This window comes from Phocoena phocoena, chromosome 6 (genome assembly GCF_963924675.1).
Source record: "Phocoena phocoena chromosome 6, mPhoPho1.1, whole genome shotgun sequence".
In the NCBI taxonomy this organism is placed as follows: domain Eukaryota; kingdom Metazoa; phylum Chordata; class Mammalia; order Artiodactyla; family Phocoenidae; genus Phocoena; species Phocoena phocoena.
In genome coordinates this window covers 11,844,843-11,868,823 of record NC_089224.1, presented here as the reverse complement: position 1 = coordinate 11,868,823, position 23,981 = coordinate 11,844,843, and the positions used below count along the sequence as shown (strand labels likewise).

Here is a 23,981-nt window from a genome sequence, read left to right as displayed (position 1 = left end):
GAGAAGCAGCACAGTGCAGGAGCTAAGAACTTGGACTCTGGAAGCAAAACACCAGAACTGACGTCTTTGTTCTCTCACTTACAACCTGTGTGGCCTTGGGCAAGTTACTTAACCTTTCTAAGCCTCAGTTGCCTTGTCTGCAAAATGGGATAATAGAGTTGTTGTGAGGATTAAGTGAGTATATATATATACTGACTCAGAAAATTGTCAGGCATCTAGTAAATGTTGCCTATGTGTTAGCTGCCACCACCACCATCATCATCATCATCATCTCTGATCCCTCCTGTTATCCTATTCTAAAATGAAGCTAAATTGCAGTACCACTAGTGGGGGCAGAGGGGATAGCAATACCAAACGATTTATTTACAAAGCTGTGCGAAACTACAGTGTGAGGGGCAGGGTGGGGAGGTGCCCTGGGATCCTGTTCACACAGGCTGCCCCCACCCCACTCCTGTTTGCAGGGATAGGAGGAGGGAGACTCCTTTCCCAACCGTGGTTTGGCGTTCTGGATAAAGGGATGACTGCTGGATCTGAAATGATCCCCTCTGCTTTCCACTAACAAACGTTTTATTTCCTCACTAGCTCGCTATTTGTGACCACCTAGCATCCCACACCCCTAAAGTGAGGACTTCCTTCTTACTCTGCATCTCGGGGACCACATTAGAATGTCAATCCATGCAAAGGAAATTGGATTTGTTTTCTTACCAATTCAGTGCACTCAGTCCAACACGGGGCAGCCCACAAGCGGGGGATGGGGGGCGGGGGGCAGGGTGGTAAAAGGAAGGCTGGCGTGTTTCAACCCTCCTCACCCAGCACCTCAGATACTCTGATGGTCCAACTAAGGAATAAAAGGGGCATCTGGCACCTGATGGGTAGAAACCAAATTCAAGAACATTCTATCAATTACACAAAGGACAAATTCAAGAAATAAAAAACCGGAGACTTGGAGTAAATGTTTCATTATTGGTCATGATGATCAAAAGATGATGGTTAAAACACACACACGCACACGCACACACACACACACTCAGACATCCCCCAGCCGCAGACCCCACCCCCACCCCCTGCTGGCGTCTCTGGTCACGCCCTGCAGCCCTCGCTCCACCCAGGACTCCGCCCTTCAGTCGGAATTCTACCGCCTGATTTTAACTTCCCTCAAGGCGGTGCCCGGATGCTCACTGTGAAGAGAAGCTGAGGACTTGCCCTGGGCTGGGTAGCAAATGCCCACGAGTCCTCCTCTATCTCCAATTCCAAACCTCGCTCCTTTTCTCCCCTCTCCCACCCCATCATTGTTCCCCTGAAACAAATAGGATGGCTTCACAGGTCAATTCTTAACACGTACAAACACCAAAAGCAGAGGAAACGCCCCTGGCCACCCCCCTCCCCCCAAACCCCAGTGCTGGGAGAGCAGCCAGCGGCGGGCGAGGCTGCCTCGGGAACTGCGGAGCCGCTGGAGCTGTCCGGCCGTTCTGGAAACTTCTTTGCCTCTGGGCTTTACCGGGAGGCCTCCTCCTTCAGCTCCTTGTTTTTCCGCACCTCCTCCGCGTGCTTGTCCTGGGAAGGAAGGGAGGGAGAAGGACAGGTCACACGGGCTTTCCCAGGATAAAGGAAGGCCGAGGGGCAGGAGAGCCAAAGCAAAGAGTGTGGCCACCACTGGCCACCACAGGAAGTGACGAGCAGGGTCTGCCAAGGCGTCCTGAGAAGGGGCAGAAGGTCGCAGGTGAACGAGCCTGCTGGTGGGGCCCCTGGATGCTCGTTGACTAGACACAGCCTCCCTGGGGGAACCCACCTGGCAGGGACCACCAGTCTCCACCGCCCTTACCTGGCCGTCTGGGGGCTGCACTGATTACACTGCTTGACCTAATGTAAGGAGTAGCGCCATGTAGCTTGTGCCGGAAGAGCAGGTAGAACTCACTGCCGGTCGCCCCTGCACATAGGCAACTGGACTCCCCTTGTGTTTCCTGTCCATCTCCTTAGTGAGGGTTGTCTTAAGCCCCCTGACGAAAGGTGAGGGCTTGTAAAGTATAAATCGACTAAAGAACTTCTGGAAATGTCCAGCTCCACAAAGTGGCTTTTTTGTAAGTGTGGTAAAAGAATCCTCTTTTGTGCGTCAGCATCATGAAACCAAATGATAGGATCTGACTTCAAACGCCCATCAGCTGTGTGTCTTTGACCAGCTCACTTCACCCGTCAGGCTCAGTTCTCTGGTATTAAAAGGGAGGGGCATGGATGGGAAGCTCTTTTACCTCTAGAATTCTGTGATTTTAGTGTTCACTTTTAGGGCTTATCTCGGTCTACCTTACATCCCTGCTCATGGTGAAGACGTCTGGGTCCTCCTTGTGGGCAGGGAGCGTGCCTTTTCCTCTTTGTATCTCTCAGTTCCTCATATGGTACCTTGTGCACGGTAGGTGCTCAGTAAATCCTCTCTCTGCCAGAGCCTGGCATCCACCCAGATATCATCACATCCAGGTATGGATCCGCCTGGGGGAGACCCACTGAGGCAGCCCAGGGTCCCAGGATGTACCTTAAACTACAGATCTGTCCCTGGAGAGGCCCTAGAACTTTCCACATCCCTGGGGAAAATGTGAGGAGTGGTATGTCTAGCAGTGGTTCTCAACCTTGCTGTTCGTCAGCATGACCTGAGAAGCTTGTTAAACTGAGGTCCTTAGGCACCATCCCTAGAGAGCCGGGATTGGTAGGTCTGGAGTAGGGTCCAGGTATCTGTAGTTTTAAACTTTACACCAAGTGAGTCTGGTGCGGATGGCCAGTGATTCACACAAGTACTGACAAAGAGACATCTTTATAGGTGTCCCTGGCCTGGGGCAGAGCACACACCTGTCTCTCATCCCACCTCCTGTCTTCATCGTTGGGCAAAGGTGAAGAGTGGTCAAGATTCCAGAGGAGTGATGCTCACGCAGATGTCTGCTCTGACATCTTGCTTCTTTAAGGCTTATCTCACTTCCAAAGCGCTTCCTCCAGACTGTGGACCTTCCCCATCTCTCTAGCTCAGAATCTACCTCTATTCCCAAGTGAGCTCACTGAACAGAACCCTAGGTTTCTGGACTCCCTTTCCTTGGCCTCCAGTGGCTCCCTGTCTGACAGAAAGCCGGCAGGATGATTGTGGGCTGGTCTCCCTGAAACAAGCATTGAAAGAGCCACCTGGGACTTCCCTGGTGGTCCAGTGGTTAAGATTCCGTGCTTCCAATGCAGGGACCGTAGGTTTGATACCTGGCCGGGGAACTAAGATCCCACAGGCCACATGGCATGGCCAAATTTTGAAAAAAAAGAAAGAAAAAAAGAGCCACCTGGCCTCATATCCAAAGAACTGGGCTGTAGTCCCAGCTGCACTGCTTAGTGGCTGTGTGACCCTGGACAAGTCATTTGACCTTCTCTAACATGGTTTCCTCATCAGTAAAATAAGGATAACACCCATCCTGCCTACCTCATTGTGAGGATAGGGGTATGATGAAATAAAAATGTTTTGCAATTTTTCAAATGCCATATCGTGGCTCTAGCCTCAATATTTCCCTTGGGTTTAGCCTAAGAACCCATGCCCCATCCTATCCCAATCCCTAATTTTTTTTTTTTTTCCTGCAAGAGTTTGCTCCTACCCATCCCTCAATAACTGGGGAAGCCTGAAATCAGACCCGGAACACTTCCCTCCCATGTGATACTTGATGGAGGCCTTGCTGCCCCTAGAAGGATGGAGAAAGAGAGCGGAGGACCTGCCACATGCTGGCCAGCTGCAGGGCCTACACAACATCCAGATCCCCTGTGAAGAAACCAGATCTTTCTAGTCGCTTTGCCAAGGGTCTGAGACTCTAGGTGGTTGGGCAGAAAGGAGCGGGGACCACGCAGCTCACCATGGGACGAGGCCACCGATCGGGTCCCGGGAGTCACCGCGCAGCAGGCGGCGCCTGGAAATAAAACACAGAGCTGGAGCTCTCCCAGGAGCCGCAGGAGAAACTGGGGCAGCCTTGGGACTCAGGAAACGAGGCCAGCATGTTCTCAGCAGAACGGGCTGTTATTCCACTGACACGTGGGACCAACCCCAGTCTCTCACGTTTCTCATCTTCAGGCGACACCATTTGGTTTATTGACAAGAGGCAGAATATTGGAAAGACCAGTGACTCACTCAGTCCATATCAAGAGACTTGGAGAGGATTGTGTTTCCTGCTCAGTGGGCAACTCAGCTCATCATGCCCTTGGCTTAGAGCCAAGAGCTCAAGTCAGCATCTTTCATTAAGTCAAATCGGTCCATTCAAGGATGAAGCCAGGAATGTATAACTGCTCGTTCATCCCTACTCCCCTGCATTAGGCAGGCTTTCTCTAGAAGATAAGAGGTCTGATCTCCCTCAGACAATAAGAAATTTCAGTTGTGTAGCTGGGCAGCATGTCACCCAAGGAACTCCAAATCTCGGTTCATTTTTCTTGCCTATGACTTCCCCAATCATCCCTTGGAACTCTCTAAGGATCCAGCCTAACAGAATTCTTGCTTGAGGCTGCCTGCTCCCTGAAATGGTCTGCGTGTCCATTATACTTGCCGTGGAAGGAGGAACAGGTCCCAAGAGTCTCCTCTCTGATCCAAGACCACTTACCTTCTCTTGCAGCCGTTCCAACATGGCGGCAAGGTGGGCCTCCCGGTTCTCCTTGTTGGACTCCATCTTCTGAGCCAGTTTTTCCTTTGCCATCTTGATGAAGTTGTTGTTTTCCTCAATGGCTTTTTGGATCACCTCCCGCTCATGTTCTCGCTTCTCTGCCAGGTGCTTCAGAAGCTCAGCTTCCTGGTACTAGTGGAGCATGGAGGGAGAAAGAGGCCCTTGAAGGTGAGCATGCCAGGGTGTGTTTTTAGCATCATGACTTAAGAGCTCCACACTCAGAACACACGCCTCCCTGAGCCTGGTTGCCTGGCCCATTGGCAGGAAGCAAGGACACTTCCTGGATTCTCCCACTGGACCCTTGGTCCTCTTTTTCATTCATTCACAAATATGGAGTGACCAGATACTAAGTACCAGGCACTATTCCAGCAACTTGGGAAAGAAAAAAGTCTACTAGAGACAAGAATGTATAAATAACTCTAACCCAGGCTAGCATGCGACATATGCCTTGAGAGATAGAAAAGAAGTGCTATAGGAATTCAAGAGTGATAATTTTCAGCTTCAAATATGAAGGAAAGCTTACACAGAAATGGCATAAGAGTTGGGCCATAAGAATCCGTAGAAAGCGAGGAAGGCACACCAAGGGGTGAAGGTATACCATGCCATGACCTTCTTCCCCCTCCCCCAATTAAGGACCCCTTTCCTTAATTGTCTAGCTTTCCCTAACTCCTTAGTGTTGGTCAATGTCTTACCTTGTCACAATAAGGTCACCTCTGGGAGTTATGTAATTCAGTGACTTATCCCCCTAACCAAACTCCTAGAGACCTGGGGCTTTTCCTTCTTTGTTTCCCTCAATGGTGTCTCATTCTCTGCCTGGTGCCTGGAAGAGCTGCCTAGATACCTATAGGTTGGTGGTGACCTGACCCCCAGCTCAGAGCCACCACCTGTCTTCCTCAACATCTTCCCCCTCGTGCTCAGACAGAGGGGAAAAAGGGACAGCACCGACCTTCCTTCGCTCCTCAGCCGCTTCCAGTTTCTTCTGGATTTCTTCCAGCGATGGGTCTCGCCTCCGGGGGAGGGAGGCATTGAACTCGGGCACCCCATCAAAGGAGGGTGGCTTCAGGATGACTTCAAAGGACTGGCCAGAGGTGCATTTGTTCAGCTCGATGACTTCCATGTCGGAAATTACACACCAGTTCAGGTCCACCGTGTCTGCTACAGAGAGCAGAAAAGGGGCTGCTCACCCCCTGAAGACCATATGGGGCCCCCCCTAAAGCATGCACACATACATGGGAGGTCTGAGGTCCCCAAGGCAGACCAATGACCAGGGTTCTGGGTCTGTCCTAAACATGGCACCAAATGTCGCTGGGCCTGATGGGGCTGAAGGAGTTGGTAGCCACAGGAAGGTCTCAGACTCTGCGAGCAGGGGCCCCAGGATAAGGGATTTCTAATAATGGCTGTAGCAACTGGCTTTGCTTCTGCTTCTGACAAGATTCCTCCAGTGGCTGAGCTCTTGCTTATATTGGCACACACTGAGGCGTTTACTTACCACCCACCTCCCATCCGCTCCTTGCCCCGCTACCAATCCAACGGCTCAGGCTTCGGACACCTCTCCCCTTGCCCCATCCTACCCTGCTCTCTTCTTTCTCTCCAGTCAGTACTGTCTCTCCGCTGGCTTTCATCTTTTCTCCTACACTCTCTCCCACACCAGCCTAAACAGAAAAAACAATCTCAGGTGACCCAAACACTCCCACCTGTCATTTCCAGACCAAATCCATCCTTTCCTTTGAAGCCCCAGGAAACTAAGAGGTGACCTATGCCCTGACCACCACCTCCAATCAGGACGTGGCCATTCAGTGCTCCCTGCCAGTGTCCTGGGACCTGTCACAGCGCTCAGGTGGCATAGCGATCCCAGAGCCTCCTTGGGTGGCTGAAGGGCGGAAGTCCCTTGCCACATCTGGACCTGCTCAGAGCATTCTCGACCCTTCACTGAGGAGACCTGTGGGCGGCTCATTTACACCATGACTGTCCCCCTTCTAGGCTAGGTGTCCCCGAGGGCAGACCCCCTGTCTACTCGGCCTCTGCGTCCTCCACGGCGCACGAACAAAAGCTGAGATCGAGGGCGCTCTGCAGAGGGTCTGACTCAGACCCCCAGCTGCTGTCTGGTCCCCCAGGCCGCAGCCCCACGCCCACCTTCGCGTGGGACTTAGACCCTCAGAATCAGCTGTGGTGATTTTACGGGCTCTGGGAAAGAGAATGCAGTGTAGGGGGGAGATTTTCAGGAAACTGCGGTGGAGGTGCTGGCCTCCTGGATGCAAGCTACGGGAAGCTTCCGTCTTTACTCTTCTGACTGTGACCCTCACGTACCTTCATATTTATAGGATGACTTATTCAGGGGGTCTGCCAGGAAACAGGAGCAGAACAGGGACACCAGCGGGAGTTCCTTCATCTTCTCTTTGTAGGCTGTGGAAACACCCGACAGGTGAAGAGGGCAACCCCCTTCCTAGGCTCAGAAGCCAGCACCCATGCAAGTGTGGGTGCCTGAGCAGTGGGGGGTCACCGAGCTCCACAGAGGCACCCAAACCACCCAAATCCACCCCTTGGTTGGAGACCCAGCCCCTTTTGCCCTGAGCAGCTCTGTTCAGGATCCCTGTGTGTGATTTGGACCCACTTCCGTCTACCTGCGCCTTCCGGGGCACCCGGAGGCCCCCATCTTCTCTCCAGCACATCATCTCCCTTTGTGGTACTGAACGCAAAATGCCTGCAGGTATGGACCTCAAGCACCAGTGCCCTCGCCCCCGCCGGCACCCTGGACCTCAATTTCTATGTCCCCGTACGTGCCCAGGATATTCTGTTCCTTTTGCTCCAGGACGGAGGAAACCCACACTCCATTCTCAGAGTACTTGGCAGTGCTTCCCTGAAGGTAAAGAAGGCCACTGCCATCCCTGTGGTCCTGCCTCTCCCTGGGTGACAAGGTCAGGCTGTGAGCTTTCCCTGACCATCCCAGTGCAGTGGTCAAAGCCAGTGAGGTTGGTGTCCATGAGGGCTGGAGGGGTCCCCCCACCCCCATTTGGTCTCTCAGTGTTTGGGAAGGATTTGGAAACTGCGAGGTCATGAGTTAGAGCTGATAACTGTTGGGTTTTTTTTTTGCCACATCGCACAGCTTGTGGGATCTTAGTTTCCTGGCTAGGGATCGAACCCAGGCCCTCAGCAGTGCAAGTGCCCAGTCTTAAACACCGGACCACCAGGGAATTCTCTAGAGTTGATTTGTTGGGTCCAGTCCAACCCACCTCCTCTGGGCCCCTCCCCCATCCCTACTGCCCTGAACTCTCCCCTCATTTCCTTTTACAAATTGAAAACAGGATTAACTGCAAAAATAATACATGGGCATTGTAAAGACTTTTTTAAAAACAAGTGCTGATGAGTAAAAGGAAGAAGAGCTCAGCTGTGATCCCACGCCTCATCCAAAGATAACCTCTTTTAACCCTTAGGTGTATTTCCTGTCAGCCTTTTATCTTTTCTATGCACATGTAAGTACATCTATGCGTTTACAGAAATACCCTATGCTGTAGTGCCCCATTACGTAAACGGTTTTTGTACCTACCCGCGAGGGTCATGTTTTCTGGAATGTGAGAGGTGAGTCCTAGTGAAAGTCAGGGTAGGTCTGCCACCAGCTCAGGACACTGTCACAAATCCGAAAAGCAGATCGTTTTAGCTGACAGGTTATTCGCATAAGGAAGGTCTTTACACAACTGGGGAGGAAATCCCAGGAGGTACGTCATCTGCCCCCACCTCCAGGCTGACTCTCCCTTCCCCAAACACCGGCCCCCCCCTTCCACGTCACTCAGTCAAGTTCAGTTTCCAAGCACTGAACTTGGAAAATTTCATAATTGAGAAGTTTATCATTTCATAATTGGTTTCCCAATCGCAAGACCCCCGAGACTCAAACATGGGTTTCCCCAAACTGAATGTATCAACGGATGTTGATCTGTCTCCCTATGCAGCTCAGTGGCCTGGTCCGAAGGAAAGGTCAAAGGTGAGAAACAAACCCTAAGTCAGAATCGCCTGGGAGGTATTTGCAGAATAACTCTGTGTCCTGAATTCCTCCCTACACCCGGCCCAGACCTTCCTGCCCAGAGCATTCTGACATTGGACAGAGGATGTCAAGATACCTCTTCAGTTCCCCCTCACTCTCCTGCCCCCTGCCTGCTCCGAACCAGTGTTCTAAGCACTGCTTGACCCCCTTTAAGACAACCCTGGAGTATGAGAATAAACAAATACTAAGGAATAAGGTAATCATTGTGTGATTCGTGCAGAGATGGAAATCCGCATTCGGGATTACTGTGGGAGCTCAGAGACAGGGCTCCAGACTCAGCACAAGGCCTGGGGAGCTAGGAAGGGCCCCCTGATGTTACCAGCCCTGGAACTTCTGAATGATGAGTGGAAATGAAGCAGGAGATGGCAGGGAGGGCGTTCTACTGGGGGAACAGCACGTGCAAATCAGGCTGAGAAAGCCCGGCGTCTATGGGGTCTCAAGCTGGTTGATGCCGGACCAGAAAGCGTGAAGGAGGCGTAACAGGAGAGGCAGGGAGGGAGCAGATTGGGGAGTGTCTGGGGACAGGAGGTGACAGGAATCTCCTGAAAGCTACTATCTGGAGTGAGGAATAGCCAGCTGTGAGTGGCCGTCATGGGGACCACTTGATCCTTGGCCGCTGTGATGGTTAATTTTTGTGTCAACTCGACTGGGCTGAGAGATGCCCAGATAGCTGGTCAGCATCACCCTTGGGTGTGTCTGTGAGGTTGTCTCTGGAAGAGATGAACGTTTGCGTGACAGACTGAGTAAAGAAAATAACCCTCCCCAGTGTGGGTGGGCATCACCCAATCCATTGAGGGAGTAGAACAAAAAGGCGGAGAAAGGGAGAATTTTCCCTGTCTGCTTGAAGCTGGGACGTCTGTCTTCTCCTGACCTCAGGCACGGGAGCTCCTGGCCCTGTGGCCTTCAGACTTGGACTAGATTTACACCACTGGCCTTCCTGGGCCTCCAGCTTGCAGCCAGCTCTGATGGTGAGACTTCTCAACCTCCATAATTGCATGAGCCAATCCTTCATAATAAATCTCTTTCTATGTGTATCCTATTGGTCCATTTCTCTGGAGAACCCCGACAAACACAGCCACTCTCAGTGGTCGCTGTGCCAGCAGAGGGTGGCATGAGCCCACAGTTTCCCTGCCTGCCGCGCCGTGAGCCAGAGGGACTCTGAGACTAACTGAGAAGCCCTTTCCCTGCTTACTGAGGTGTTTTCCCTCTGGGGACCAGGGTCTGTCCTGGCTGGGGATGGGCAGGGGAGCGGATGGGGGCAGCAGGCTCAGCTCTGGCTGTGGGGCTGGGCCAGTGTGGAGTCAGACAGACTTCATCTCTCTCGTAGATGTTACTGGTTACTTCACATGTCTAGCCTTGCTCGCCCCATCTTAATTCTGCACAGAGTTGTACAAATTAAATGAGAAAAGCGTCCAGCAAAAGGGAACGTTTCATAAATATTAGTTCCTTTTCCCCTGCTTTTTACAACAAGGTCGCTACCGGGTACCACACACCTGCTTCCGAGGCCTCACCAGCCCTGCAGGTAAGGACTGTGGTCCCCATTTGCAGGTGAGGAAACGGAGGCTCAGAGGGTTTGTATGGCTTGCTCAGGGTCACGCAGCTAAAAAGTGAAAGTGCAGAGATTTGAAACCAGGTCAGCTGACCTTGAAGGGCTCTGTTCCCTGCAGCGTCTCTGTGTTCTTCTCCTTGTGCTTTGGAGCCAGAGGCCCCTGTCGTGCCCCTCCCGATGCAGCACAATGGGCCCTCTCTCCTCGGAGTCAAGTTGATCCTGGCAGTACCAGCGAGTCCCCAAACAGGGATGCGGGCTAAGTGCCTGGATACGACAGTCCTGGTCATGAGCTCTGTTCCACACCATCTCCCATTCATGTCCAGGCTGATTGATGGGGTGACTGGCAGAGGGAGTGAGCCGTTGCCAGGGCAGGGCATGGCCTTGGACCTTAACCTGGGTAATGAATCAGAAGTGGGGGTCCAAATAGGAAAGAGGAGGCAGAGAAGGCACCCTGAGAAAGAAGGGGGACTGAGCTGGGCTTTTTCTGTAGGTGTGGGTATCTGGAGTCAGGGACCTCACCCTTTGGCTTGAGCTGGAAATGATAATTAAGACCCTACACTCATGGAGCACTTTACTGATTACGGTTCTGGTCGCTTACATTATCCCAGTTGATCTTTGCAGGAGGCTGGTCTGGGCTGTTAAGACAGGCATCATCAGCTTTGCTTTTCATAAAGAACCTGGGGCTCAGAGATGTTAAGACTCTTAGCTAAGGTCACACAGCTAGCTGGTGTAGAGCTGGCTGTAGGATCCAGGTCTTCTGACTTACAAGCTCTTCTCTTGTGGCCAGTGGAAGGACTGGATGCTAACTGCTGTCTCCTCCACGGTCCTGGGGACTCGGGGGGGAAAAACAGTCTAGCCTCAGGATATGATTGAATGAAAAATAGGTATTAAGTGCTCTCTCTACACGTCAATGGAAGATGTTATGCTAGGAATTTTAGGTGTAGGAGGAATCAAGTAGAGAACACAGGCCAGAGAGACAGAGAAAGAAGATGGGGCTGGGAAGAGGAGACATCCTAAAGATGGGCAGAGGGGACTTCCCTGGCGGCCCAGTGGTTAAGACTCCACGCTTCCAATGCAGGGGGCATTGATTTGATCCCTGGTTGGAGAACTAAGATCTCACAGGCCGTGCAGTGTGACCAAAAAATAAGGTTAAATAAATTAAAAAAAAAAAAGAAGATTTAAAAAAAAAAAAAGATGAGCAGAGGTATGCATGGCCAAGGGATTTGCAACTGAGATCTCTCAGCTTCACAGGGCTGGAATCTGCATCATTAAGCATGTGTATTTATAGAGCATCTACTATGTGACAAATGATTTCACTTTTTCATCATGACCTTGTGATGTAGGAATTACTATTCCTGTTTTATACAGGTGCGAATTGTGGCTCAGAGAGGCTAAGTGGCATTTCTAGGGTCACTCAGTGTAATGGGTTGAATGGTGTCCCCCAGTAAGGTATGTCCACATCCTAATCCCTGCAATTTGGGAATGTGACTTTCTTTGGAAAGGGTCTTTGCAGGTTTAAGTAAGTTAAGGATCTCAAGATGAGATCATTCTGTATTATCTGGGTGGCACCTCAATCCAATGACAAGTGTCCTTCTAAGAAACATGCAGGGGAGGGGCTTCCCTGGTGGCGCAGTGGTTGAGAGTCCGCCTGCCTATGCAGGGGCCCGGGTTCGTGCCCCGGTCCGGGGAGATCCCACATGCCACGGAGCAGCTGGGCCCATGAGCTGTGGCCGCTGAGCCTGTGCGTCCGGAGCCTGTGCTCCGCAACGGGAGAGACCACAACAGTGAGAAGCCCGTGTACCGCAAAAAAAAAAAAAAGAAAAAGAAAAAGAAAAAAGAAAAAAAAATAAAGAAAGAAACATGCAGGGGAGAGATACACAAAGAGAAGAAGACCATGTAAAGATGGAGACAGAGGTTGGAGTGAGCTGCCACAAGCCAAGGAATGCCTGGAACACTGGAAGCTGGCAGAAGCAGGAAGGACCCTCCCCTAGAGTTTTTGGGGGAGTGAGGCCCTACTGACACCTTCATTTCTGGACTTCTGGACACCAGAACGTCAAGAGAAGGATTTGTTGTTGATTTAAGCCTTTAAGTTTGTGATAATTTGTTACAGCGGCCGTAGGAAACTAATACACTCAATAAGTGACAGAGCCAGGGTTCAAATCCATGATTCGTTCATTGCATTTCAGCTCCCAGTGCTCACCGCAACAGTGAGAGGCCCGTGTACCGCAAAAAAAAAAAAAAAAAAAAAAAAAAAGGAAGAGAGGAAATGGTGATGCCGAGGATCATCTCAACAATAATAGCTATCACTTCTTGTGGCCAGTGGCTGACAGAGAAGAGCATCCAGCTCTCAGATGCCACGTGGCCTTTTACTGTGTGCACGCCTGGTCTCCGGAGGCATCTCTGACCGCCAACACAACCCAAGTGAGCGTTTTATTTGTCACTGCAAACACTGCCCAGATAATGCCATCAGGATGTGTCACATCTCGTGGACTGTTTTTGAGAGAAAATAAGCTAATGCACATCTAAATGGTTTGAATAGAGTGGACCTTAAGAGTGTTCAGAGACAGTAAAAGAACTGTGGTACAGAGTCAGGCCGTGGAAGCGCTGAGCTCTGACCCACGTGCTTTAGCCACAAGCAGTACAGGAAGCTGGCTCTTTAGGTTCATGCCAATTATCAGTCTTTTTAAAAGTCCTGTCGAAATTGTAATCACTGGAAGTAAGCTGCATGAGCTACTTAAATGTCAGAATCATATCCATACGTATCATGTCCACATAGTAACCTGGTTATTTCGCACTGATTGGCAGTCTTCTTTGGGTTTTTAAAAAAAAAAGGAGATAAATTATTTTTTCATGATTGTGGTTTTCATCCCTTCCACAATATTTATTGAATATTTAATTCTGTGCCAAGCCCTCAGCTACTTCCTAAAATAACCACAGGGGTTTTCAATAATGAAAGAATGACATGGGTCCCCTGGGTGGGAATTTGGAGCCTCTGGAAGTTTCTGCTAGCCTTTGGCAATTCTCTGGCAGTAACAAGGACCATGTTCTACAGGGAGAAAGAGTAGATTTTAGAGCACAGGCCAAGAAGGGACTATTGAGATTCACAGACGGACACTGGGCAAAGCAGAATATAGTCATCCCTCCAGATCCGCAGGGGATCTGTTCCAGGACCCCCACGGATACCAGAATCCATGGATGCTCAAGTCCCAGGCGTGGTACAGTCCGCCCTCCATGGCTGTGGATGTGGAACCTTCAGATACTGAGGGTTGACCGTCATTTGGCATTAACTGACCTTGGGAAACTGGTGCTTGTCTGATCACCGCCCCGCTCCCCCACCATTAGGTTTGCTTCCGAGGCTTCAAAGGGAAGAAATGGTGGGAGCCCCAGACAGTCGCTAACACGCTGAGAAATGCAGCTTCGTTTCCTAGAAATGGTGTTTCCAGGAAAGAAGGAGGTGTCACCTGTTGGCAAGTGCAGAGCTCTGGTGGCGTAAGTCTGAGGAGCCCCTCCTAATTGTAGGCAAGCCAGAGGAAGAAAATTAAGTCTGCAGAATGGACAACCCCAAATAATCCACAGTGATGGCACTTTCTGGGCTAATTTTATTTTCCATTCAATAGATGCAGAAGAGTCAATATATTAGAAGTAAAAGTCAGGGGCATGGGCTTCTGTGCAGGGTTGCTGGAGGGAGTGCAAGGGATTGGAACCCAGCTCTGTGTGAGGTCCTGGGGTCAAAGCACTTGGAAGCATCAACATATAGAACACGTCCCTGTAATCTAACTCCTAGTCACAAGAGGAATATTTTGTAGTGCTTTACAGTTTACCAGGCACTTTCAAGTGCATATATATATATGCATCTATTCCTTTTATCTATAATGTTTTAATTACAAACATATTAATATCATATTTCAGAACATCTATGTGACAGAGAAAAGGAAACAAATCCCTGTCATCTTACTGCTTTTTGGTATTGGCATTTCCTTCTAGTTTTCTTTTTATGTCTATTATTTTTACATAGTTGTAATCTGGGCATATATATTTTATCATTTCATTCTCTCCAAATCCTATCAAACAGATACTAATATACCCATTTTACAGATGATCAATTCAGGTTGGTGACTTGATTTGCTTAAAGTTGTATAAATAGAAAATGATAAAGATGGGATTTCAACCAGAGTCTTCTTATATCAAAGTTCCATTGTACTTCTTTAGACACAAGGCCAAGTGTAAATGTAAGCAAGATGAATGATTGCCTGGGGCATGTGGCTGAAGGATACACAAAGGCTTGCCTGTGCCAGATCGGCCCCCCAACCATGGGTGGCCCAGTCTCACCATTAAGCTCTCTTTTGTGTCAGGCATTGCCTCAGAAAGTCCCTGTTAAAATGCACACACATGACCTACCAAGTGTAGTAAATTAAATCATTTTCACATCAGCAGAGAAAAAGCAATAGATTTGTGATCATTTCCCGGGGTCAAGCTCTCTGCCCATAAGTGGGAGGAGCCATGGAGATCTTTAGCGTTTCCGGTTCACGCCCTTTTTCAGAGGGCCCAAGAGGTCCAGTGTCGTTCCCAAGATAAAATCGAAGGAGCAAAGCCTTGTTTCTGGCCCAACATTTAGCTACCTTAAAGCGAGACCCTTCTCTTTTGCAATATTACTCTTTCTTTGTTCTTTCATTCTTCTCCAGTGCTTTGTAAGTTTTACATCTTGCTTTTATCTTTAAGTTAAAATCATTTATGTCTACAGGCAGACCTTGAAGACATAGCGGATTCAGTTCCAGACCACCACAGCAAAGCGAATGTCGCAATAAAACAAGTCACATGAATTTTTTGGTTTCCCGGCGCATATAAAAGTTATGTTTACACTATCCTGTAGTCTATTAAATGTGCAACAGCATTATGTCTAAAAAATACTTATTGTTAAGTAATAATTATCCATCATCTGACAACACAGGCTTGCCACAAACCTTCAGTGTGTAAAAAAAAAGCAATATCTCTGAGGCACAATAAAGTGAGGTATGCCTGTAAATTTCATTACATGAAGAATAAAACAGTATCTAATAATCTTCTTTATGAGATAAGAGTTTTAGCATACTTTTGCTTCCTTTCCCTACAAACATGATTTTGTCACAATGACTTGGATTTTCAGTTCTGGAGTATCATTATTGATTTCTTTCTTGCATTATTCATTCAACAAATATTTATGAAGAACCTACTATATGCACTAGGCGAGGTACGAAGGAGAAATACAATGATGAATTTAATAGATCTATTCCCCAGCCTCAAGATATTTGACATTTGCATTCAGCTTTATGAACGTGTTGATTATAATTAGACAATGACTAAATTCTAGTGTTTTCTTTCTTGGTGATCATTATCAATAGCCTGTCTTTTTTGTACTTGAGTTCTTTAATTTGATAAAACTTTTTGATTAGCTAGACTACTTATGAAGTAGTTTTTTTTCCAGGAGGGACTCATGGAATCTTTGTTGAGTCCATACATATCTGGTTTCGTGGCAGGTTTAGGAAACAGACAGACCTGTCCTGGGACCTATAGCCCAGTTGTGTTTGGGCCATCAGCAGACCGAGTCTATCCACCTATTTCCACATACTCAGTCTGAACCTTGCTCCCTACCTGGTCTGGATTTCTGGGCACCGACACCCAAATGATCCACTGTTAACTCTGCACTCTGCCCATCCCCCTCCCCGCCAGGTCTTTTACCCCAGAGTCTGCGCTCAGCTCTTTTCTCTGTACTCACATTCACTTGTTTGTTCTCTGAACCCTCAGGTTGCCTGTGCCCTGTCATAAATTAGGCCACCCCGCCAGATGCCTGCCCCTTCTGTTCTGTCCTCTTGCCTCTCACCACCCACCATGGACAGCAGGACCCTGAGACAGTAGACACACAATGATCAGTCTGGATTGATGGAAAAAACCAGCGAGCTTTGCTGGGGAAGCAAGATAGGTGTGTGTGAGAAGGCAGGGGTGGTGTACCTTTATCTGTGTGTCTCCCTGTCTTCCTTGTGGGACCAGAAATGTAAAACGCTGAAAAATGCTTTTTAAAATGTCAGGGGAGATTTTTTTTTTCTTTGGTCCTTACACTTCCCCAAAGAAAAGCAGAAAAAGTAAACTTTTCCAAGACTATCACATCTCTAAATATAGCAAGTTCTAATTTAATAAGCAAATTAGATTATACATGATGTATGTTTATTTCTCAAGCCAAAATAAAAGGGGAGGGGTGTGGGATGGGGAAGGAGAGAGTTTGGTTCCCTACACGGCATTATAAAAATTACATATTGCATGTTTTAGAATTTTCCTCCAAATTTCTATCCTCCTTCCCACCCCACCCCCCAAACTGTCTACCTACTCATGATTTCAAAATCTCTGGGAATTCTGGATCTCCAAATGATACTCTCCAGGTAAGTAGGAAATAATACGGAGATATCAAGGGGGTCTGGAGAGAGGATCTTAGGGGTTCAGGAAAAATGAAGCCTTTCTTTGGTTATGCTCTTGATTTTTTAGATATCCAATTGTTTAAAATCAAGAACACAAAAGATCTGAATTTTCCCATTCGACATGGTTGGTTTCATGTAGACAGTCTCGCTTTAGCTCTCTCTTACCCTCCTTCTTTGCCATGTCCTTGTTTCCTGTTCCACGACCTCGCTCTCTGCATCTCAGTTTATGGCTTGATTGCTCTATTTTAAATCTTGTCAGTCAGCCTGCTTCCGTCCCACAGGGAAAATGTGGTTAAAGCGGCCTCGTTGTATGAGAGAAGGCAGCTAATCTCCCTTCGCCCTAGGATTTCTATGATTGAGCCATAATGAGATATACATAAGGAAGCAAAAAATGCAAAGACACTCCCGCTACCGCACCAGCAATAACATGTCTGTCCAAAAATCTGCTCAAGAGGGACGATATTAGACCAGACTTCTCTGACTTTGATGGGTCCTTTAGAACAAAGTCTCTCCTTAAAGAGACACAGTTTTCCATTTAAAACAACACTTGGACTCTGGGCACTTATTTTGTACATGGGACACTTATGAACAAAACAGTTCTCCTTGTAAGAAGTTCACAGTCTATGACATGGATGAACCTTGAGGACATTCAGCTAAGTGAAATGAGCCAGTCACAAAAAGACAAACACTATGATTCCACTTATATGAGGGACCTAGAGTAAGATTCATAGACAGAAAGTAGAATGGGGGTAGCCAGGGACTGCGGGGGTGAGAAGAATGGTGAGTTATTGTTTAGTGGGGGCAGAGTTTCAGTTTGGGAAAGTGAAAAAGTTCTGGAGATGAATGGTGGTGATGGTTGCACAGCAATGTGAAACACTTAATATCACTGAACGATACACTTAAAAGTGGCTAAACTGGTAAATTTCACATTATGTGTATTTTACCACAGTCAAAAATCTTTTTAAATTTTAAATGAACTTCACAGTCTAATAAGAGTTATCCATAGGCGTACAGTCTTATAGTTAGGAAAAGTAATTAGAGGTTACTTAGCCCAATGTCTCTCAATCCTTTTTCTTACTGAAATCCGCAATAAAGACCTACATTTTATATCATGATCCAGTAGGTATATGTCACGATACTGACATATATATGTATATGTGTATATATATGTACATACATATATACACACATATATAACTGTACATATATATATATACATATATATACATACACCTATATATAGCTGAAATATAAACATAAATATATTCATATTTATTTATAAATATAACACTTATTAAATATATTTATAAACATAATATATTTATATTTAACATTACTGAGAATATATAACTAAAAATGGTATAGGAAACATTACTATATGAGATGCATTTTGACTTTTTTCTTCTCTACTTTATCCCATTTTATCTAAAAAAAATACCAGTCACAACCCACAAAATTGATTTCACAATCCACTAACAGGTCTCAACCTGCAGTCTGAAAAACACTAATCCAGTCCAGTCTCCAATACAACACAGAAATCTCCTCTACAGCTACCCTGCTGGGTGGTCATCCAACTTCTGCTTGGACGGCTTCAGCGATGGGGAGCTCACTCCCTACAGTGCTCTGTGGCGGATCCATCCAGCAGTTGAGGATCCTTGCCCACTTCAAACCTGTTCCCCAAGCAGCCTAGGTGAAGCTGGGGATCCCAGAAGGGCCGGGACCTGCTGACAGGTGCTCTGGCTCTGGCAGTGATAAGTGGGCTTCAAGGAGGGGCGGAAGAATCATTCCCAGTGGCAAGGTGAGGGCGTGGTGCCAGCTGAGGAGAGGGGGTCTGGCTGACCCTAGAGGGTGGGGCAGGGTCTCCGGGCAACTCCAGCTCTGTTCTGTGGAGCTGTGGATCAGACCTTTCCCCTCTGCCCCCTCACGGCTGGCTCTAGCGCTTAGATTATCTCCTTATCTGAAAGATGATCTCATCCCCCCCGCCCCCCCCCCACCCCGGCACCCTGACTCCCTGTCTGTGGGAGAGGCTTCCTCCCCCTAGAGGGAGCCTCAGCCTCAGTGGAGACAGATTCCCCCACATCCCCTCTCAACCTCCCATCCACCCCGCAGGACTCCTGCAGGCCACCCTGCTGGCTGTCCCTCCCCCGCCCCCACTATTCTCTTGGTCTTGAGACACGGGGGTCCCTGCACAAAGTATTTCGACACGTGCTGCCTGGATATTTCTGAGCCACCCAAGAGGGTCCTGGAGACCTGCCCTTTTCAGGACAATGAGACTCCTTCACACCTGACCGTGCCTTCCAAGAGGAATAAAACAAAGGCAGCACCACCACGTGGGGACAGAGCTGGCCACTGGCTGTCAAATCCCTGGTTCCTGGGGATGAGGTGGGGACAATGCCTAAACTCCTGGCCAGGGTGGCGGGCTGAGCGCCAGGGGTGGGCGGCTGGGTCACAGGCAGGGACCAGGGTGTGGCAGGTGTGGGTTCCAGCAGTTCGCAGCATTACAGCCAGCCATCCCTGCCCAGGTAGGACCAGGTTGGCCTCAGGGTGGGGCGGAGCGAGAAGAGATGGTGATCTCATTGTACCCTTAGAACCAAGAGAAAAAAGTAACCCAGTGCAGACAGAGGAGAAAGCAAAGGATGATGCAAATGGGAAAAGGAGACAGAACAGCTGTGGCTGAGAAAGGCAACGTAAACCACAGGGCAGCTTCCAGCTTGAAAGAGCTCTGGTGGGCCTGAGCCGCTCTGGGGAAAGCCAGACTCTGAACAAAACCTTTCTGCCTCAGCAACAAAACGTTTTTATGCGGAAAGAACTCACCGTGGACATCCGATCTGATTCCCACCCATCCTCTGTCCCCTGAGCTCCAGGATAGAAGAAACACCTGGAGCCCACCCTCGCCCCTCTGCCAGGCACCATCCTTTTCACCTCGCCCCGTTTCCACCAGGATTTGACAAAGTTTAATCGAGTGAAACCGAAAGGCAACACAATAGGTGCCAGACTCCTTGCTTCTCCTCTCTGCAGCTGCTGGGTTGTTTTTGTTTTCTTTTGTCTGAAAAGCCTCAAATAATTTGCCTTCTATTTCTACTTACCTGCAGTCCAGTTAGAAGTGAGCTGCTCCCTTCTTCACTCCCTCAATTAGTGGTACCCTGGGCTTCTCTCCACATCAGCACCACTGCTCAGCTCTTGCCATGACATCACCTCCAAGCTCCGTGATTGGCCAACAGTGGGTTGCTTGGCAATTGGACAGTCTCCTCTGGCGGAGCAGGGATTGCCTGAGTGAGTAACTCTTAGCAGGCCGGGGAGTAGAAGATGATGTCAGACAAATAGCTTGCTTTCTGTGCTGCCTCTGGAGCTGGTGAACCAGAGGGTGAGGGTGGTGATGAAGAAAGAAAGAGGGAGTGGTACGGGAAGGTGAGGGTGAGAGCCCAGCTTGCAAACCGAGCTGCCCAGTGAAGAAAGAGCACCTAGACAGAGGGAATGATGAATGATTGCCAGATTCTTTAGCTTTTTTGGATCTGGGGGTGGGAGAATATGGAATCTAGAGGAGAAATCAGAAAGAACAGATGAACCCTAAAAATAGCTCCCTGGAGGGCTTGGTGTCTGCTTCTAGCTCTGTCAGAAGGGCTGGTGGGTTTGAACAGTGAATCAGAAGGCAAGGAGGGGCTGCAGGTACCCTGGGCCCTGGAGCTGGTGTGGGCATGGCACGGGGGTCCCACGAGAACAACGCTTCCTTCTCGTCACCTGGCTGGCACATGGCCCACACATTTGCTGTGGCCACTTGGCCAGCACTGGTGGGTCCTCACAGCCCACCTTGCCCACCTGCATCTTCCAGAGGAAGGGAGACCATGACTGAAGCTCAAAGTCATCACCACCCTGGTGATTCCTAAATGAGATGGAACCCTACAGGGAGATGACAGGTCATCCGTTGTGGCTTCAGCAAACGGGGGCAGGGAGCCCAGGACACAAACCTCTCAACCTGCCCACCCTCAGCCAGTTGGCTGAAGGTGGCAGAGTGAGGCAGTTCGGGGCGTAGAGGTCTGTGGAGCGCTGCAGAACACTGCTCCCCATCAAAGCCTTCTTAAGGGGGCCCTGCGTCCCCCCACCTCCACGGCAGGAATAGCCAGCCACCTGGCCACCAACCAGCCTCGCCTCTCCCCTTTTTTTGCGGGGGGTGATTTTTGTTATTGTGGTAAAATACACATAACATAAAATTTACCATTTCGACCATTTTTTAAAATAAATTTATTTATGGCTGTGTTGGGTCTTCATTGCTGCGTGCAGGCTTTCTCTAGTTGTGGCGAGCAAGGGCCACTCTTCGTTGCAGTGCGCGGGCCTCTCGTTGTGGTGACTTCTCTTGTTGTGGAGCACGGGCTCTAGGCACGGGGGCTTCAGTAGTTGTGGCATGTGGGCTCCGTAGTTGTGGCTCGCGGGCTCTAGAGCGCAGGCTCAGTAGTTGTGGCGCACGGGCTTAGTTGCTCCACGGCATGTGGGATCTTCCCGGACTGGGGCACGAACCCGTGTCCCCTGCATTGGCAGGCGGACTCTCAACCGCTGCGCCACCAGGGAAATCCCTTTTCACATTTTTAAGTGTGCCGTTCAGTGGCATTAAGTACATTCACAGTGCTGTGCTACCATCACCCTGCCCCCCATCTTAGGAATTTTTTCATCTTCCCGAACTGAAACTCCGTCTCCATTAAACACTAACTCCCCTTTCCCTCTCCTCACAACCTCCAGTAAGCTCTAATCTATTTTTTGTCTCAGTGAATCTGCCTATTCCAGCAAACTCATTACCTCATGTATTACCTCATGTAGGTGGAATCATACGGTATTTGTCCTTTTGTGTCTGGCTTGCTTCACTCAGCAGAATGTCCTCAAGGTCCATCCACCTTGTAGCCTGGGTCCAAATTCCATGCCCTCACCCTTTTAAAGGAGGGTTTGTTCAACCGCCATCAATTTCACCGACCCTCACCTTCTACCACCACAGCCCTGCTGACTGAGGACGCACATCATGACAAAAAGTTACCTCGAATTCAGCCCATGCTTTGAAATTATTTTTTCTAACTACAATAGCACCAATGAGCATTTATCTACATGTCGCAGGTCCTGCATGTATAAGACGTGGATGTGTTGATTCTGCAGGTGAGCTGGGGAAAAGGTAGGTTCTCGAGATCTGGCGCTGACCCCCGGGTTGCACCCCACAGCTGGGACTCACTGGTTAGCATCTTGTGCCCACTGCCCCTGTGTTGTCCTCCAGGAGGTCCCATGTGGACATGTATCACCAAGCCCCCCACTTCACTTCAGGAGGGGAGACCTTTCATTAGGCTGCTCCGCTCTGGCCAGCCACACTGGGAGTGGCCAGAATAACGAACGCCCCCCGACAGCCTTTGGCATTTGCAAAGCTCATCGCCACTGGTCCTATCGTGTAATCGTAGATAGAACCAGCAGTGCTGCAAGAGCAGCAGAAGAGACCCATCTTCTGTTTGAACATCACGCTTACCTACCGTGCATGCCACACGCCACTAGCCCATCACCCTCGGGCCCCACTAGCCCATCACCCTCGGGCCCCACACTGGCCCATCTCAGAGGGAATCGGGAGTGCCTAGGGATACCTAAAAGGTTTCCTCAACAGGCGGGGACAACAGAGGCCACACTGCATACCTGGCTGGGATCGGGTTTCCAAGCCAACCTGAACCCTGTGGCTACCTCTGCAGTCAAGGGAGCTTCTCTCCCCTCCCCCAGTCTCTTTCTTCTTCCCTCCCAGCCCTGAGAAGTCTGGAACTCCACAAATCTGTCGGCTCTGGAAAGTGAGGGGAGGGGGGGGAGGAGGCAGTGAGTTGCCATGGTGATGGCAGCCAGTGAGCGGTCCTCCGCTGCTGGGGAAGCCGAGTGCTCTGTGAGTCCCCCTGACTGACTGATAAGAGGGTGGGGCTGGGACAAGGGGGTGGGGGACAGGTCGTCACGACCTGCGATTAGAGACCAAGATGGGGGACAGAAAGGGGGAGGGCTGCCCATTTCTAGAATTAGCTAGTTGCGATCTGAGTACTAAGATGTGATGGGATATATAAATATATTTACAATGATGTGCTGCCATCCATCTCCAGAACGTTTCATCTTCCCAAACTGAACATTTGTGCCCATTAAACAAGAATTCCCCTTTCCCTCTCCTCACAACCCCTGGTGTAACATAATCCATAAATCTCACAACAGCCTTGTGAGAAAGGGACTCACAAAAAAGGACCCCATTTATAAAAGAAACAGAATCAGGGGCTTCTCTGGTGGTGCAGTGGTTGAGAGTCCGCCTGCCGATGCAGGGAACACGGGTTCGTGCCCCGGTCCGGGAAGATCCCACATGCCGCGGAGCGGCTGGGCCCGTGAGCCATGGCCGCTGAGCCTGTGCGTCCGGAGCCTGTGCTCCGCAACGGGAGAGGCCACAACAGTGAGAGGCCCGCGTACCGCAAAAAAAAAAAAAAAAAGAAACAGAGTCAGATGGGAAAGGTAACTTGCAAACAGCCTAGCTGGTAAGTGGTGAGGCCTGGAGTTGAACTGGGGGGAGGGGGAGAGAAAAGAATATTGGGAAGAGGGAGAGTGGGTAGAACCACCCCTGGAACCTTACTGGAAGGGAGAGTCCCAGGGCTGCTCCCCTGACGTGGCATAAGGCAACATGGTGATGGAACAAAGAAAGAAACATGGTTTGTAAGAAAATGGACCAAGCATCAAGTCCAAAGGACAAAGGGTGAGGCGAGAAAAGAGCAAGGTCAAAGCTGGGAGGCTCAGAGGGCTGGTGCGGGGGGGTGCCCAGGGAACAGATGGAGGGGAGGGAGGGTGGGCTGCATGCACCTCACACCTCAGTGTCCAAAGCTGCTGTGAACTTCGCTGAGAAAGACGGGCAGGGAAGAGGATGTTCCTGGACCTGCTGGGTCTGCTGGCGGTTGGGACAGCTGATTGTGATCAATCCATCGAAACACAGCAGCTGGATGTTGGTCAAAGTGACTTGGGTCCACGATGTGCAGATCTGCAGCTTCACTCTGCTGACACCACCCTCCACTCCCTGAATCCCATGTGCTGCCCGGCTGCGCCATGGGGACCCCATTCATTTGCCTCTTCCAAGGGTGAAACGTGACTGTCTAACATGTGGGAATGGGCTCTGCGCCCTCCTGTTGATTGGAAGTGTGGAAAGAAGCAGCAGCACAGATGATGGATCACCCAGAAGCCAGGTGCCCAAGGGCAATCCTGCTCAATGACTCACCAGTAACTCACACTGACAGCCCCGGGGGCACAGAGGAGCGTGTCCAGTC

At 49.6% G+C, this 23,981-nt stretch overlaps 1 protein-coding gene across 4 annotated transcripts; it reads right to left on the bottom strand.

Moving 5' to 3' along the window:
• Positions 1–943: 943 nt before the first annotated feature.
• On the bottom strand, positions 944–19,834 carry STMN4 (stathmin 4). 4 transcript variants are annotated; one of them, XM_065878776.1, is made up of 6 exons: positions 19,776–19,834; positions 8,203–8,281; positions 6,966–7,061; positions 5,605–5,813; positions 4,599–4,790; positions 944–1,554 (listed from the first exon to the last, which is right to left on the bottom strand). In XM_065878776.1, the coding sequence occupies exons 2-6, from the start codon at positions 8,213–8,215 to the stop codon at positions 1,495–1,497; spliced, it is 570 nt and encodes a 189-aa protein (XP_065734848.1). In that variant the 5' UTR covers positions 8,216–8,281; positions 19,776–19,834; the 3' UTR covers positions 944–1,494. The 4 variants fall into 4 exon arrangements, with proteins under 4 accessions (XP_065734848.1, XP_065734847.1, XP_065734849.1 ...); XM_065878775.1 differs by lacking the exon at positions 19,776–19,834 and adding an exon at positions 6,230–6,310 and having other exon boundaries at positions 1,495–1,554; positions 8,203–8,215; XM_065878777.1 differs by lacking the exon at positions 19,776–19,834 and having other exon boundaries at positions 1,495–1,554; positions 5,605–5,810; positions 8,203–8,215.
• Between the last annotated feature and the right edge of the window lie 4,147 nt (positions 19,835–23,981).